This window comes from Siphateles boraxobius, unplaced genomic scaffold, assembly GCF_051911475.1.
Source record: "Siphateles boraxobius isolate OS27281-9 unplaced genomic scaffold, OSU_SipBor_1 9, whole genome shotgun sequence".
Classification (NCBI taxonomy): domain Eukaryota; kingdom Metazoa; phylum Chordata; class Actinopteri; order Cypriniformes; family Leuciscidae; genus Siphateles; species Siphateles boraxobius.
Genome location: NW_027509219.1, coordinates 13,060,774 through 13,077,079, shown reverse-complemented (window position 1 = coordinate 13,077,079; position 16,306 = coordinate 13,060,774). Strand labels below are relative to the sequence as shown.

Genomic DNA, 16,306 nt, shown 5'->3' with positions numbered 1-16,306 from the left:
TTGTATGCTTTAGGAGAGTGAAAAAGTTACATACAGCACATTTTAATGTATTTGGTCTTGGGGGACTTAGGGTCCTATTTTAACGATCTGAAACGCAAGTATCAAACGCGAAACGCAAGTAACTTTGTGGACGGATCTCGGACGCTGTTGCTATTATACCGGCGAGATAAATTACTCTAAATTAATCTAAAATGGGTTGGTCTGAAGTAGCTACATTACTCATAGGTGTGGTTTGGGCGTAACATGCAATAAACTAATCAGAGCGTTATCTCACATTCCCTTTAAAAGCAGGCAAGCTTGTTCCATGGCTGATTGCTATTATAATGGCGGATTTGCCAGGCGCATACCAGGAGCGGTTCACAGCCAAAGAAACCGATGTTCTCATCAGGGCCGTAAACTTAAGACTAGGTTTTTCCTGGTCTGTGGCGGAATTGTTTTCTGAAACTGCAAAAAAGCACCAGGGAACGCTTGCACCGCAACACGCCACCTCTTTTCGCTGAACCGCCCCCAGGAGCGCAAGTTCATTCCCTAATTTACTGACGTGAGTCTGTGGATGGAAAAGTCCGTTGTGCGCAGGGTGCAAAATAGGAATGATACATGCGTCGGTGTACAAAGTGAATTGCGCTGGGTGCAAGATAGGGCCCTAGATAGCTATGTTGCTGCTGCTGCAGAGCAAGTATGAACTTGCTACTGCTAATAGATACACAGACACACTGCTGTGAGCATGTAAGATATGTATAGACATGCATAGCTCCAGTAGCAGATCTAGTCAAGTGAAGAGTTTCAGAGGAACTCTGACAGTACGCTGGAGGACTAGCTTACAGCAAACAATAAACCAGACTATTTAAATGTTGAGAAAGCAATCTCAATGGCTGCAGGATCAGAGCGCCCTCTAGAGATACATGACTGAACTAAATATTTTATGTAGTTATGGTAGTAATAGGTTATTTGTTTTCAGCATAAATTCCAGGGGTACAAATTACTTTTTTTTTTAAATGATGACACACCAAGTCACAATTATAAAACACAAATTGACAAAAATTCAGATTTATTAGATATAGGGCCATATTTACTTACAGCTTGCACAAGCACCTTCTTTTGGCATTAAAAAACTACTGTCAGGATTTACTAAAGACATGCAGTGAAAAATGTGTGCTATAAAGGTGTGGACAGGGTTATTTTTGCGGCTGACCTTAACAGTTATTTTAAATTGTAGTACAATTTCACAATATTAATGATCAAATAAATGCAGCCTTGGTGAGCATAAAACAGACTTATTTTAAAAACATCTTACCAATCACAAACTTTTGAATGGCAGTGTATATTAACTTTTCTGCTAACTCTGGCACATTTACATTTTGAGTGAAAACAAAAAAAGTCAATTGATGTGCATTGTCCCTTTTAAATAAAAGTAAATAATAATAATAATAATTATATATATATATATATATATATATATATATATATATATATATAGTTTCTAGTAGTTTATAGTAGTAATATTTGAATAGTTTTCAGCATAAATTCCAGGGGTACCAGTTTGAATAAGGACATATATAAACATGCATGTATGTAATTCAGAAGCGATTAAACTGTCAGAAAAGGCATCTTGAGTGAGTGACTGATAATATGTGCTCTCTTTGTGTTTTCTTTTCTTTTTCAGGACTTGGGATTAGAGGGTACGTCACTCAATGATATTCTCTATAAGAATGCATCATTCCTTAACCTGGTGGACCCCATATCTCATGAGCTCCTGCTGAGTCTGGCTAGAGACATGCAGTGCCCAAAGAAGGTGAGTCATTCAGTTTCACTTGAGCGTGTAATTTCTTCATTTTGTTGATTGCTACTCAGAGTAAATGAAAAGAAATGTGTTTGCATATAGTGTACTGATTTACTGCAGCCATCAAATTGAGCTCACAAACAATTTTGTAATCCACACATGGCTCACAAATTAAACAGAAGACAAGACTAGGAACGATAACTAAGGCATCTGATTTGCATAACTAATTATAACTAATGCACCTAATAGTGTTTCTTCATGTATTCATTTAAAAGCTAGTTTGCATTTAAGAAGGTTAGTTGAGTCTGTTCATTCAAATCATAAAGACTTGATTCATTCAACTTTTAAGCACAAGTCTTGATCAACTCAAAACAGATGAGATTAAACATTCTATTGTTGGCCTTTTTGTAATACCTTGTGTCACAACCATTCCTAAAATGAATAAATCCTCTGAAAGATTCTCAGAGTGTTGTCTTGAGACACTGTGTCTGAATTTGCTGATATGCTGAGAGTATGATATGATTGAAGATCAGAAAAGCGTCAGTGCACCTTAAGTCAGCCCAACAGCTAGCCAGGATCTTTGAATCAGCACCACAGGGCATTCTGAGACTGATTTCCTTGTTCTGCTGAAGTCTTGATTTGTAAGCCATACCAGCTGTAGGGCACAATAGAAACTAGCAGTCTGATGAAAATGTACTCTGTTACATACGTAACCTCGGTTCTCTCCAGAAGACGGAACGAGTATTGCGTAAGTTGCTTACGCTACGGGTAAAGTCATCTTTTCTCGAGATATTGAAGCCAAAAATTATCCTTAATTTTGCATTTATTGTCAACGCAATGCAGCAGCCAGCAGACCTAGAGCAGGCTATCTTGCGTGCTCATTGGCTGCCGTGCGGCAACTACTGCAACCTACCACTGAGCCTCGCGCGTGACGTCACGCCCTCTACGCGTCACAGCCCGCCAAAATGGGGGTGGCTTAGCGTATAAAAGTCAGGCTCGGAGGTTGCATCACCGGTTTCATCAGCTGAAGCGAAAATCACTCGTGGCGCCTGCACGGTTGGGTTACGCAATACTCGTTCCCTCTTCTAGAGAGAACCGAATTTAGTTTGTAACCGAGTACGTTCTCTTACGAGAGGTTCTCGCGTATAGCGTAAGTTGCTTACGCAACGGGAACCCATTGTCAACACCGTGCGCGCCCAGCCTCCACTTCATGAGTCCCAGGGATTCCCGGGGAACATAGATAAGTGGGAAACAGGTGGCCAGCAATCCGGGCCAGCACATGTCATAAGCACATACAGGGTATACAGAGCGGCGTCGCCGGTCCATATAACTATTCACCATATAGTGCAGCTCAACCAGGAGAGCTAACGTCGCGTGAGAGTAGTCTGCGCATGATAAATCTGGGCAGGATAACACACTGCTCACCATGACAGAAGTCTAGCCTGCAAGGCGGGAACTTCCAGGTTATAAAACCTAACAAATGTGGACGGAGAGGCCCAGCCTGCCGCCTCACAAATGTCTTGAATGGAAATTCCACTGGACCAAGCCCACGACCAAGGACCAAGCCCAGAGGCCACGCCTCTGGTGGAATGCGCCCTGATGCCCAAGGGGAATTGCAGACCTTTAGACTTATAAGCGGATGAGACAGCTTCCACTATCCATCTGGACAGGCTCTGTTTCGAGGCGGCTCGACCCTTGGTGCGCCCAGCGAACGAGACAAAGAGCTGTTCCGAATGCCTGAAAGAGGCGGAGCGCGTAATTTAAGCCCTCAGCGCCCTAACGGGACAGATGGGATTAACATCGCTCTCACTATCGGATGCTGGCAGAGCCGAAAGAGAAATAACCTGCGCTCTGAAGAGTGTGCCCAACACTTAAGGGACATAGCCATGTCTTGGCTTAAGGATGACTTTAGAGTCATTCGGCCCGAACTCAAGCGCATGTAAATCCCCCACACGTTTGACTGACGACAGAGCTGTTAGAAAAATGGTTTTGAGCGAGAGGTACTTTAGATCCACGGAGTTTATCGGTTCAAATGGGAAAGCTTTCAAGGCCTCAGGACCAATGAAAGATCCCATATGGGAACCGACGGGGGGCGAGGGGGATTCATCCATCTGGCTCCTCTTACGAAGCAGATGACGAGCTCGTTTCATCCTACTGACGGACCGCGCGTCGACTCAGCGAACGCTGCGACGGCCGCCACATAAACTAGCGTGGATGGGGACCTGCCCTTATTCAACAGCTCTTGAAGGAAGCCAAGCAACCACGGGACCCCACACGTCCGTGGGTCTAGATCTCTATCAGCACACCATTTGGTGAGACAGCCGCATCAGTTCCGGGAACCAGGTTTGATTCTCCCAGCGCGGGGCTATAAGGAGCACCGAGTGGCGCGTTTCCCTGATCCTCTTGATTTCCTGTGGCAACAGAGAGACCGGAGGGAAAGCATAAAATGGGAGGCTGGGCCAGCTTTGGGCCAGCGCATCCTCGTTCTTTGAAAAGAACCTCAGGTAATGAGCATTGTCTTTTGACGCAAACAGTTTGACTTCCGCTTTGCCGAAAAGGCGCCACAGTAACTGGACTGTCTGGGGGTGCAGGGACCATTCCCCTAAGGGGGAACGTAGTTCCTGGATAGTTTGTCTGGACCGTCGTTCAAGTGGCCTGGCACATGCGCAGCTCTCAGCGAGCGCAGGAGGCACTGAGGTGCCACCGCCCTGACGGTTTATGTAGGACACCACAGACATGTTGTCCGAGCGGACTAGCACATGGTGGGTCCTGTATGAATGGAAGGAAGCGCTTGAACGCGTTCTCGACCGCTATCATTTCCAGACAGTTTATGTGGAAGTGTCTCTCTTGCTCTGACCAGAGGCCAAAGGCCGGTCTGCCCTCGAAGACGAAGCCCCAACCTAAGTTGGAGGCGTCCGTCGAGATGACCTTTCGGTGTGAGACAGCCCCCATTGTCACTCCCCGCTGGTACCAGTCGGCCGCTAACCAAGGCTGCAGAGCTATCAGACTATCAGAATCTGAAAGTATGCATCTTTCAGATCGAGAGAAATAAACCAGTCCCTCGGGCGAGTTTGCGAGAGGATTTGTCGGGTCGTGAGCATTTTGAACTGCCGTCTCAGATAGGTCTTAGAGCTCCATCCTTCTTGGGTACGAGAAAATAATGGCTGTAAAAGCCTGACTCGCTCAGAGAAGGAGGTACTGGTTCTATGCTCCCTTTGCACAGCAATTTGGCTATTTCTGCACGGAGTAGATGCCCTACATCCGCTTTCACTTTCGTCTCGGTCCGTGCTCGAAAGCGAGGGGGACGGGGAGCGAACTGAAGTGAATAGCCCCATCTTATTGTGCTCAGCACCCAATCTGACATACCTGGAATAGCCTTCCATGCTTCTACATGTATGGCTAGGGGCAGAATGCGCTCCGGGTTCCGATCGCCGCACTTTGCGGGCTCGGGAAACTGTTTATGTGTAGGGCACTGACTTGTGGGCACTTTTTCTACACTTAAAACACCATCGGCGTGAGCCGGATAACCAGAATTTACCACCCTGTCGATGCTGCGGAGGCTGGGGCCTAGCTGGGCGCTGACTAGCGTGTCGTGCAGGCGGCTCACGTGGGCGGCTTGCAAAGGAGCTAGAGCGTCGAGGCAGGAAAAGGTTCATGGCCTGCGAGTCATTTGTACTTTGGACAAGCGGTCGACGATCCCTTTCACCGCTGGGCCGAAGAGACCAGTAGGGGAGAGCGGCGCGTTGAGAAACGCGGAACGCTCCGACTCCCTCATATCCGGATTTCGTAGCACGAAGGGAGAGATCCGTCGCGCTTCTGAATTCCGTGATGGCGGCTTTTCTCGTCCCATTCGCGGAGGAGATCAGCTTGGAGGATTTGTTGCACAGCCAACGAGTGCAGGGCGGAAGCAGCTTGTCCGGCGGCAGTGAACGCGCGGCCGACAAGGGCTGACGTGGTCCTGCAGGCTTTGGACGGGAGGGCAGACTTTGAGCGCCGTCTCGCAGAGGGATGGCAAAGGTGCGCTGCGACCGCCTCTTCCACTTGGGGTGATAGCTTTGTACCCCTTCTCGGCGGCGCCGTCCACTTGGGAGAGCGCCGAGGAGACATGTGAGTGGAGCCTCACGGAGAATGGTGCGTTCCACGACTTTGAAAGCTCGGCATGAAGCTCTGGCAAAAATGGGAACGCGCAGATCTGGAAACGGGCGGGGGGCAGCGGCTGTGAAGGAAACAGTCGTCAAGCCTATTGGGCGCGGGTTCCGTAGGCGATGACCAATCAAGGCCGAGTTGGTCGAGTTGGTCATCGTCCACGCCAGCCCGAGTCCTGCTGGATTCCTGGATCGAGGAGGAGGCGGAGTGATGGGAACTCGACCACTCCTCGCTGTCCGATGCAAGGATGGAACAGCTGTCACCTGGGAACGCTCCTTAAGCTTTGTCCCCTGAGGCGGTGGCAGTGAGGGCCGAAGCCGGCAGCTGCGCGTCCGGGAGAAGGAGAGAGTGAGGCTGGCGGGATGCAGTCCGGCGAGCATCCTCTGCGCACGGCACTTCTTCTTGCGCGGTCCAGAGGGTGGAGTGACAGCGTCCGAGGTGAAGGCTTCGAGTCGAGCCAGCAGGGTCGAGAGCGGAAGCGCTTCACAATGTTTGCAGCCGCCCGAATCCAGGGTGAGGGCTGCGTGGTCTGCGCCCAGGCAGATAACGCAAATCACATGGCGGTCTCCGGCACTGAGCAGGGCTCTGCATGAGCCGCAGGAAAGGCGAGGCATTTTAATAAAAACACTCGCGCTATTTTAGAGAGAGAGTGAGTGTCGCAGCGGCGAACAATCACAGAAGCAAGCACAAAAGGTACTCCACGCCAAATGGCGTAGCAGGCACGGAAGGCTGAAGGTGGCGAAGGCGGCCGGCTTCTTCAGGCGCTTACCTCTGCGTGCTGGTCGCTAGATTCGACGGTGGAAAAGGCTTCTCTCAAAATCCAGCGATGCGGAGAGCTTCGCTGAAGATGATGAAATCAGTGATGCAACCTCTGAGCCTGATTTTTATACGCTAAGCCACCCCCATTTTGGCGGGCTGTGACACGTAGAGGGCGCGAAGTCACGTGCGAGGCTCAGTGGTAGGTTGCAGTAGTTGCCGCACGGCAGCCTATGAGCACGTAAGATGGCCTGCTCTAGGTCTGCTGGCTGCTGCACTGCGTTGACAATAAATGCAAAATTAAGGATAATTTTTGGCTTCAATATCTCGAGAAAAGATGACTTTACCCATAGCGTAAGCAACTTACGCAATACGAGAGAACCTCTCGTAAGAGAACTAAAGTCTCCTTGCTTCTCTCATATTCTTGTTCATTAAAGATTATCTTTAATATTATGCTGATTTTTTTTTGGTACTCCTTATGATTAATATAGTTGCAGAACCCTGAGACTGCTGCTTGGTGTAAGAGTAGATGCATTAAATTATTTCCTGCAGGAATACATTTCTGTCACGATGCTGCGTGTGGAAAATACAAAAGAGTTCACAAAGATGAAGTAAATCCAAACAATAGCGGTTTATTCCAGAAGACGAAGAGTACACGCACACATAAGGGTGATACAAACAATACCGGACAACAGACAGAGCACAGGCAGGAACTAAAATACACAGAGATGATTAACAAACGACTAACAGCTGTGATGAAAGTTATTGGTGTCCATGTTGACAGATCAGTGGAGGGAAACACAGACAGGGAAACTGTTACAATTTCCTAAACGTGTAGGCAAATGTGCCGCTGCTCCGATATTACAGCAATAGCAGGAGGTCCCTTCAAACAAATAATCCTTAAGCATTTGTTGTACCCAGGACTACATTTTGTTTAACAGTAACTTATTGTCAGGGCAATAAAGTTAATGCAATGACCAGAATAACCAACTTAGCATCTTGAAATGAAATGCTGGGCCGAAACTGAAAATAGGATTAACTGCAAACTGAAACTGAACATGACTTGAAAAAAAAAAAAAAATTGTATTGGTATAATATATCACTATCATTGTAGGCTAATACTTTTTAATTATTTCTTGCATTTTAGTGATGCACCGAAATAAACTGAAATTATCATTTTAATTTAGCCAAAAACCAAAATGAAAAACGAAAATAACTGACCAATAAATTGTATGTATTAATCAACACTCAAAAAACTGAGGTGTACAAACATTTAAATTGCGCATAAGGCAGTTTTTATATTGAATAAATATAGGATGTTAATATCTTTTTAGGCCTGAAATGTTTCTAATCCAAAATAAAAATAAAGATCTATGTTATTGGCTAACTGATAGATTTATTCAAACATAGCCTACATTAAATTATGAAGACATCACTAACATGTTAAGTAAAAACATAATGAATATGTTAAGAGTATAATAGTAAAATTCTCTTCTCTAGAAATATTTTTAGCTAATTTTATATCGAGCGATGGATATTGAATAGGCTAGCTTTTCTGAATGTAACAGTAAGTTACGGCTGTTGAGGTCATTCCGAGGTTGAGATTGAAAAACTTCATGAGACATGATACATTTCTGTAAGTTATTGGCCTACTGTATCTTTCAACATACCTTCTGATATTTCTTCATGTTTATTTATTGCTGTAACTAGTTGTAGATCAACCGAGCTGTTTGATCTGTGCTGCTGCTTGAACGCTAGTGATCTGTCAAAAGTAAGAGCACCAAAACGGTAGGCCTATTTCTTGTTTGAATTTCATGAAAAATCAACAGAATCTTAAAGCTGAGACTTTGTTTAACAAAGTAAAGCTTTTTGCGATTATGGCAGACGCACTACAAATGTTTAGGCTAGTGAAGTTGTTCATGCATACAGAAAACAGAAAAGAGTAGCCTTTAGATCTAAAGAATCCGGCTATCAGTATTAAAAGCAAGAAATCAATATTGTGAGACGCTTTAGTGTCCACACAGCTGACATGATTACCTGTTGTAGTTTATCCAAGCAATGTGCATGAAAATGAACCATCAGAGGGGCACTTTAATTAAACATCACTTTCGACTAGGGGTGTGACGAGACACTTATCTCACGAGACGAGACGAGACACGTGTTTGGGTTCACGAGAACGAGACGAGACAAAATTTTTTTCAGAAATCCTCAATGACAAAATTCATGGGACAGGTACAGCATGGAAGAGGGGGTTTTGGGCTCAGTTTAGCTCCTCCAAAATGGCACAAGGCAGGCCCAGCTCAAAGGAGGAAGCTGGTAGTCATCGAGGTGCGAAAGCAGGAGGAGAGGATGAGATGTATAAAGGCCATTTCCCAGGCCAAGCAGGGAGAGTGGATGAGATGGTAGAGTGTGGAACAACGCAAAATGGGTTGGCAAGACCTTTGGCCAATGGAAGAGAGTAGGATCAGTTTCCTTATTAGGTCAACATATGATGTTCTCCCATCACCGCAGAACCTAAACCTCTGGGTAGAAGAGGATCCCTCATGTCCTTTGTGTTCATCACCTGCCACATTAAGGCACATTTTGACAGGATGTAAGGTGGCTCTTAGCCAAGGTCGGTTTACTTGGCGCCATGACCAAGTATTGCGATGTTTGGCTTTAGCATTGGAAGGCAAGCGTAGTATGACCAATAAGTTGCCACCTGTTCTAGCAAAACATTACACGCAGAAGACAATAGTCCTCCGCCCAGGCGAGCAACCACCAAGAAAAGGTGCTAACACCAATTCTCGCCCAGGACAACTGGAAGCTGCTAGGGACTGGAAGATGCTGGCTGATCTTGATCAACGGCTTATTTTTCCACCTGAGATTGCCACCACTAACTTACGACCAGATATTGTTTTGTGGTCTGGATCAGCACGCATTGTTCAACTGATAGAGTTAACAGTGCCATGGGAGGATGCGGTAGATGTGGCATATGAGAGGAAGAAACTGCAGTATGCTCATCTGGCCACTGAAGCAGAACAGCGAGGATGGAGAGTCCAGGTTTATCCAGTGGAAGTGGGTTGTCAAGGTTTTGTGGCACACTCTACAACCCGGTTCCTCAGAGACGTCGGATTCAGTGCCCAAGAGTTGCGTCGCACATTAAAGAACTTATCTGAAGCAGCAGAAAGGAGCAGCAACTGGCTGTGGTTGAGACGGAGAGATTCTAGCTGGCTGTGTACAGGCCGCCATGCTACGGTTTCGTAGGATACTTGAAAACTTGAAGAGTCTGTTGGTTTATTTGTATAGGTTGTATAGTATTTACAGTCATTACATTCCTGTGTATATTGCGTGAATGACGGGTGGTTGGGCAGATATTGTGTTTTGTGGTAGGTGGTATGCCATACGGAACCGTTGCCACTGAAACTGCATATTAACGCACCAGTGGGGCTCGACAGCCTTAGTCAAACGGGTTGGTGCGTATGGTTGGGTTGCGGAGAGATTGTTAGATTGTGGTTAGTTCTCAGCAGCAAGAGGGAAGTAGAGGTCAGTAAGCTGGGCTGAGTTGAGTGGGGGACGGAGGGGGGTGACTCTGGGACGCCAGAGTCACTGTCGAGCCCCCTTGAGGTGTCGTGGGCCAGTCGACGAAACACTGAGGACGGAAGGTGCCCACTTGAAGTCCCTAGAGATGTTCCCTACTCCGCTCAATCCAGAGGGTTGTTATGGGGGGACCGCACTGTGGTTGCAGCCGTTGTGTGTGCTGAAAATACACTGCAGCTATTAACACCAGACAGAAGGAGAAATCTAGATGCACCCTAGCGGCAGCAAAATGTATTTTGCAGCAGTGCAGTGTAGCAACGTTGGCTTTCGAGCTGGAAAAACCAAACTCTAGTCAGGGCCAATCACATCGTGTATAGAGTTGGCGGGCCTAACATAATGACGGCATAGTTGTGACGGTTATATGTGAATTCCCTGCTACTTGAAAACAAAGAAGATGACCGCTGCTGCTGGCGAACAACGGTCTTTTGAATCGGCTTTTGCCGTGACTTTGGAGGACTCAGTAGTATGTTCCTGCACAACCGGAGGCTGCAGTTTCAGGACCCCAGTTTTAGGACCGCAGTTTCAGGACCCTAGTTTTTTGTGACAGCGCCACCTAACGAACTGGATGATGTAGCGGCGGCAGCGGTTTCAGGACCGCAGTTCTAGGATCCAGGTTGTTTAGTTTGTACATAGTATCAAGATCCACCTATTATCTTAAGTCTTGTTAGAAAAATAAAAAATAAATAAATTAATATATATATATATATATATATATATATATATATATATATATATATATTAGGGATGCTAATATATATATATATTAACAAAGAAGATTATGGAATAGAAAAGCTCCTACGGCAGGTGGATTAGAGCAAGTAGCATCAAGCTACATGACACAATTTAAAATATTAATATTACACTTTTACTTAAAGCTCACTTTAAACCACCATCGAGTATTTGTATCATATTCCGGTCGCGGTTTAAAATGGTTTTAAGTTTTAAAAAAAAGATGTTGAAATATGTTATATAGCATTTTATATGCAGCTAATGGCTATACTTTGCTTAGCAATACTATGATATGTAAATATCGAAAATCACACACAAACCACATATACTCGAAATCGTGCATTTATTAGCTTCTTGTTTCAGGTGAAGAGATGTGTCTTAGCTTTGTTATCACGAAGGTCAGAATGAGGAAGTGTACACAGCAGCGCCATGCAGAAGGGCAGGATTGTTGTCACGTTCAGCCACGTGAGATGATTGACAGCTCTATAACGAATAAGAGAGACTCAAATCAGGAAGAGGAGAGATAGATCCATAGGCATATCTCACTGTGTTCGCTGTTTGAGCTTCAGATCGCATAATTTAGTGGAACATGAAAATCATTATTTCTCCAAATATGTGCACCATTGGACTAAGAGCCCTGGCGGATGCTGTATGTATGTGAACACAAATAAACCGGAGAAGACGTGAATGACTGCTTTATGAGTGATGATTTCTATTCAAAATAACGAACGTTACAGATTAATAATTTTGCACTCCTGTCATGAATTAAGAAATTCACAAATTAATGTCACTGCAAACCAGTTTTATCATAAACAGTGGTCAACTATCGAAGCTGGAGTTTTAAATATTTCTAATGATGCTCAGTTTGTCCAGATCAAATAAGTAAGAGTGTGATGTTTTAACAAATAATGAATGTTGAACAATAATCTGGGGCCGGCCGTCAGTGGTCTTTGCCACGAAAGGGGTTAAATGATGAGTGTTTTCGGTGATCCAGTTCGGTAGGTGGCACTGTAACACAAAACTAGGGTCCTGAAACTGCGGTCCTAAAACTGGGGTCCTGAAACTGCAGCCTCCGGTTGTGCAGGAATACCCTTCTCGGAGGACTTGGAGTTAAGCTTTTCTTTGAGAAAAGAACAAAGAACGGCACTTAAGTCATTCTTAGAAAAGGAAGATGTGTTCGGAGTTTTGCCGACAGGATACGGCAAAAGTTTAATATATCAACTAGCTCTGCTAGTGGGAAAACGCATGGGACTCACTCAGCCACAACCGTTCGTTGCTCTGTTTGATTGTAGCGCTATCCTATTGGTGCAGAGGGAATTTGAAAGACAACCGTTTATCCCGCCCCTCGGATTGAGGCATGCCATGCTGAGTTCCCCAGACCTAATATCTTGATGTGGGTCAGTGAACTGTGATTCTAACTGCACTGACGGCTTCTCGTGCTGAATGAGCAGAGCAGACTTTTACATTAGTTTATAATGTTTTTTTTTTTGTATAAAAACAGCAAAACGACAGTTGAGGCGAATGTGAGTGTAGTGGTGGAATATTTTATGCTTATTTCACCCTCACGCTCCATCATTGGCGATATCGCGAGACAGCTTTTCACTCTACAGGAAATCTCGCCACATTTTATTCTCACAAGATCTCGTGGTACGAGATCTCGTCACACCCCTACTTTCGACTGATTTCAGCCCTCTAAAACCATTTCGGCCGCAAATTTTCGGTAGCCAAAATTTGGGTGCATCAATTGATATAGGCTAGGCTCATGTAAAATCCAGGTCTACACAGTAAAAAAATGTAGAATGACGCCGGGTTCACACCGGACGCTGAAGCAACGCGGAACGGAAAATCACGCGCGGTCTGGCGCCTACCTGTTCACACCAGACGCGTATTCTTCGCGGAGGTCGACAAGCGCTTCTACTCAGTTGTTGTTTATTCAGAGCTATTTTTTTACATCATGGGTAAGTAAATAACCTCATAATATAAATACACCATGTTTCTGTAACCAAGAAGTTTGTACACTTCTTTTATTAATCCGTTGTCGAAACACACACAGACAGAGAGAGAATATGGTAGACAGTTATAGTAGTGTGTATATACCGTTGAAATATACATCCTCTCTAGAAATTTATTACATCTATTTTCCTCTTCCTGTTTCCCAGTGCGAGTAGACAGGAGGAGAGCCCTTGCCCTATATCTTTTGATTATAGGGTAGTATAGGGTATTTTAATTTGAAAATTGCTCATATTTTGACAATTGAGCGGATGGTCGAGTGTTTCTTGGTGTAACTTCCTGCCGGAATTGACGTGGATCACTCGCAGCTCGCGGAAAAAATAGACCAGACGCCAAAACTGGCGCTTCACGGGGCGTGCCGGCTGCGCCGCACCGCGGCGCTCCGCGTCTGGTGTAAACTACACCATAGGTTAACATGGGCGCTGTAAGGAAGCGGTCTCCGTTCCGCGCCGCTTCCGCGTCACTTCAGCGTCCGGTGTGAACCCGGCGTGAAAGAAAAAAAATTTGCCGTTACCACGCCCCGATACCACGTACATTTTGCGAAACGAAACTGGCCGCCGCGAGTGCTTTGTCGCGGTGAACTGAGGCATAGGGACGTGCACTCCCAACGCAAAAGAGTGCGGCGCGGCACTAGATCTGATGGCCGAGCGAGAGCGCGGGCGCGGGCGGTAATGCACTCACTCTGTGTGTGCGGGTTCCGGGAGAATAAAACGATTCGCGGGACTCCCGCAAACTAGAAATATGTATGAATACAACATATTAAAACTAATAGATTTTCATTCATCTGTTGCCTAAAAGCAAGAAGAACAACTAAAACAAAATAGAAACGATTTACAGGCCAGAATTTCTATTCATAACATGTTTGCAGCGTTGAGCGATGTAGCCAATCACAGACATGTGTGTTGATTTCTTGGACGCAATGGCTAATCAGAAGCATTTACTGTAAGATAGACTCCCCTCACTGCTCAAAACTTTTTTGTTCAGTGCTGAATTCTGTATGCTGGCAAATCCTCTAATTATAACAAACAAAGTGTGGATATTATGAAAGATTCATTGTGCAGTCAGCTTCATTGATAATAACAGATGTGTGAGATCGCGATGAACTGTCAGCTTTTTAGGAATTAGACTATTAAGGGAGCGCACTTTGGGCGCATTCAGTCATGTCAGACCATGCACGCAGTAACTGCTTGCTTTTATGTTAAATTAACAGTGGTTTGTGTGTTAATACATTTATTATTTTACTCATTATTATTTATTTTTAGACTTGTTAAAACAAGCAGAGAAGAAAATAAAAACAGTCTTCTAACCTGTGTTCTAAAATAGTCTTCTGTCGTCTTTTCTGGGAGCCTATAGTTACTTTTGCGGTAGAAATATCGGTATCGGTACTCGATATCGGCAAGTACACAAATGTAAATACTCGTACTCGTATCGGTTTGAAAAAAAATGGTATCGGCCCATCCCTAGTTTAGTGAATTTAAAAATAAAATCATTTTTGTTTTTAGATTGTAGTGTTACAATGTAATGTGATTTGAACCCCTTATGCACATTATATATTGCATAGCCAACATTACATTCACTGGCCTATATTTGTTTTCATAGCCTTAAAAAATTCTTAGTAGGACATCATTGGGCAGGATGTAAAATAGCAGATTCTTTTCAGAAAACACAGGTAACAACAGTACAATCGTTCAGAGGAATTTATGAAGATAATAGATGAAGCAACATAGGTAAATGTCACTGTGTGAGCAGGCACTGGAATGACTTCACTTGAGTTAAATAGCTCTTGTAACGTGCTGAATAGACGGGGACAGATGAAGATGCCGTAATGTGAGGGTAATTTAAGACGGTAAGTTACTAGATTGATCTGCCTTTGAATCGTGAATGGCCCAATGTATCTGGGACTCAGCTTACGGCAGGGCAGCCGTAGACAAATTATTTTGTCTTTTTTGAATTTAATAACGAAACTCTGTCTCGTATTCTGTCCAAACATACCGCTTCATCTACGTCAGGTGACCTGTAAATGCGCAAAACAAATTTCCATTGTAGTTTTGCGAAATATTTATTTTTCGAATTGCCTGAAAAACCACCTCATACGAGCATAAAAACTTTTTACGATAAATGTGAGTTTTTGCAAAATTGACGTGTTTCCATTGGGCGTATTTTCAATTCGCAATTTCAATTTGCGCAATTTGAAGGGTAATGGAAACGCAGCTAATTACTTAATTTGAATGCACAGTACTTTTTAAAATCACATTTAGTATCCACTTTAGGCTGGTTTGCAGTCTAAATATTACAGACTAAATTTTTGCGGCTGTGGGTAAATTGAATTTGCACCTCAGCTTTTTTGCATTTTTGCAAAGTTATGGGCATTTGTTTCACAAGGGTATTAAATGCCGTTGGTTAAACATCACACTTGTTCCAGCATAAATATTTGATGACATGATTTATTCCACATCCTACAGTCAGTGGATTCTTACCAGGTTTGCATCTCTAAATGTGAAACCTCGCTTGTGCCAGTGGGAGGTCCAGAGATTTCCATCTAAGCAGGGTGCAAGTTATTAATAGAAGGCAACAGTGAAATTTTGGTTCAGAGAGTCTGGTTGTATCGTGACATCAAAATCCACAACAGCGACCCACAGTAATACATTTTGTACATTTTAAATCCGGGGTTAACAAATTGTGTCATCTATACGACCATGCTCTGGTCCAGTGTGATCATGAGTAAAGTTAACTACAACAACCATACTGCCACTGTTCAAGGCAGACAAACTTCAGCAAGTGTTCAGATGACATTGTATAGATGTAAATAAAAATGGACTTTCTCTGAAATTAAAATCAATGAGTTTTGTAATTTGATTTAAAGGCACAAAAGTGTCACATTCAATGACAACTCTCTTATACACTTTATCGAGATACTTGTAGACAGCACAAACAGAGATAGATTGACCTGCCAAAACAAGCTCATTCGTTTAAAGATAATTTAAAATTAATCATCTGTCTGATTTGGCTGGTACACATTGTAAGAGTTTAATGATTCAGAGCATCAAACGGCCATCTTTGCAAAACCACAAGACAAAAAAAAAAAGACACAAAGCCGCTCTGGAATATATATATCAGAGGAGATTACTGTTTTCAGTCTCAGAGAATATTCTTTTTCTGATGTATTTTTGTCCAAATCCAAGTATAGATCTAAAAAGTGCATCAAACTTCAGAAAAAAATATTGCAATAAGAAACTGCCCTGATCTGCTCCTTATGTAGTGAATTATTTTGTTTACTCGCAGAATATGAGAACTTCGTGCTGCAGG

At 44.1% G+C, this 16,306-nt stretch overlaps 1 protein-coding gene across 1 annotated transcript in view; it reads left to right on the top strand.

The window, feature by feature from the left end:
- lrrc75ba (leucine rich repeat containing 75Ba) overlaps nt 1–16,306 on the top strand; it is a 59,009-nt gene that overhangs the window by 19,684 nt on the left and 23,019 nt on the right. The window contains exon 2 of the mRNA XM_077224266.1: nt 1,664–1,792. Within this exon, the coding sequence (XP_077080381.1) occupies nt 1,664–1,792 (129 nt within the window). The remainder of the gene's footprint in view (nt 1–1,663; nt 1,793–16,306) is intronic.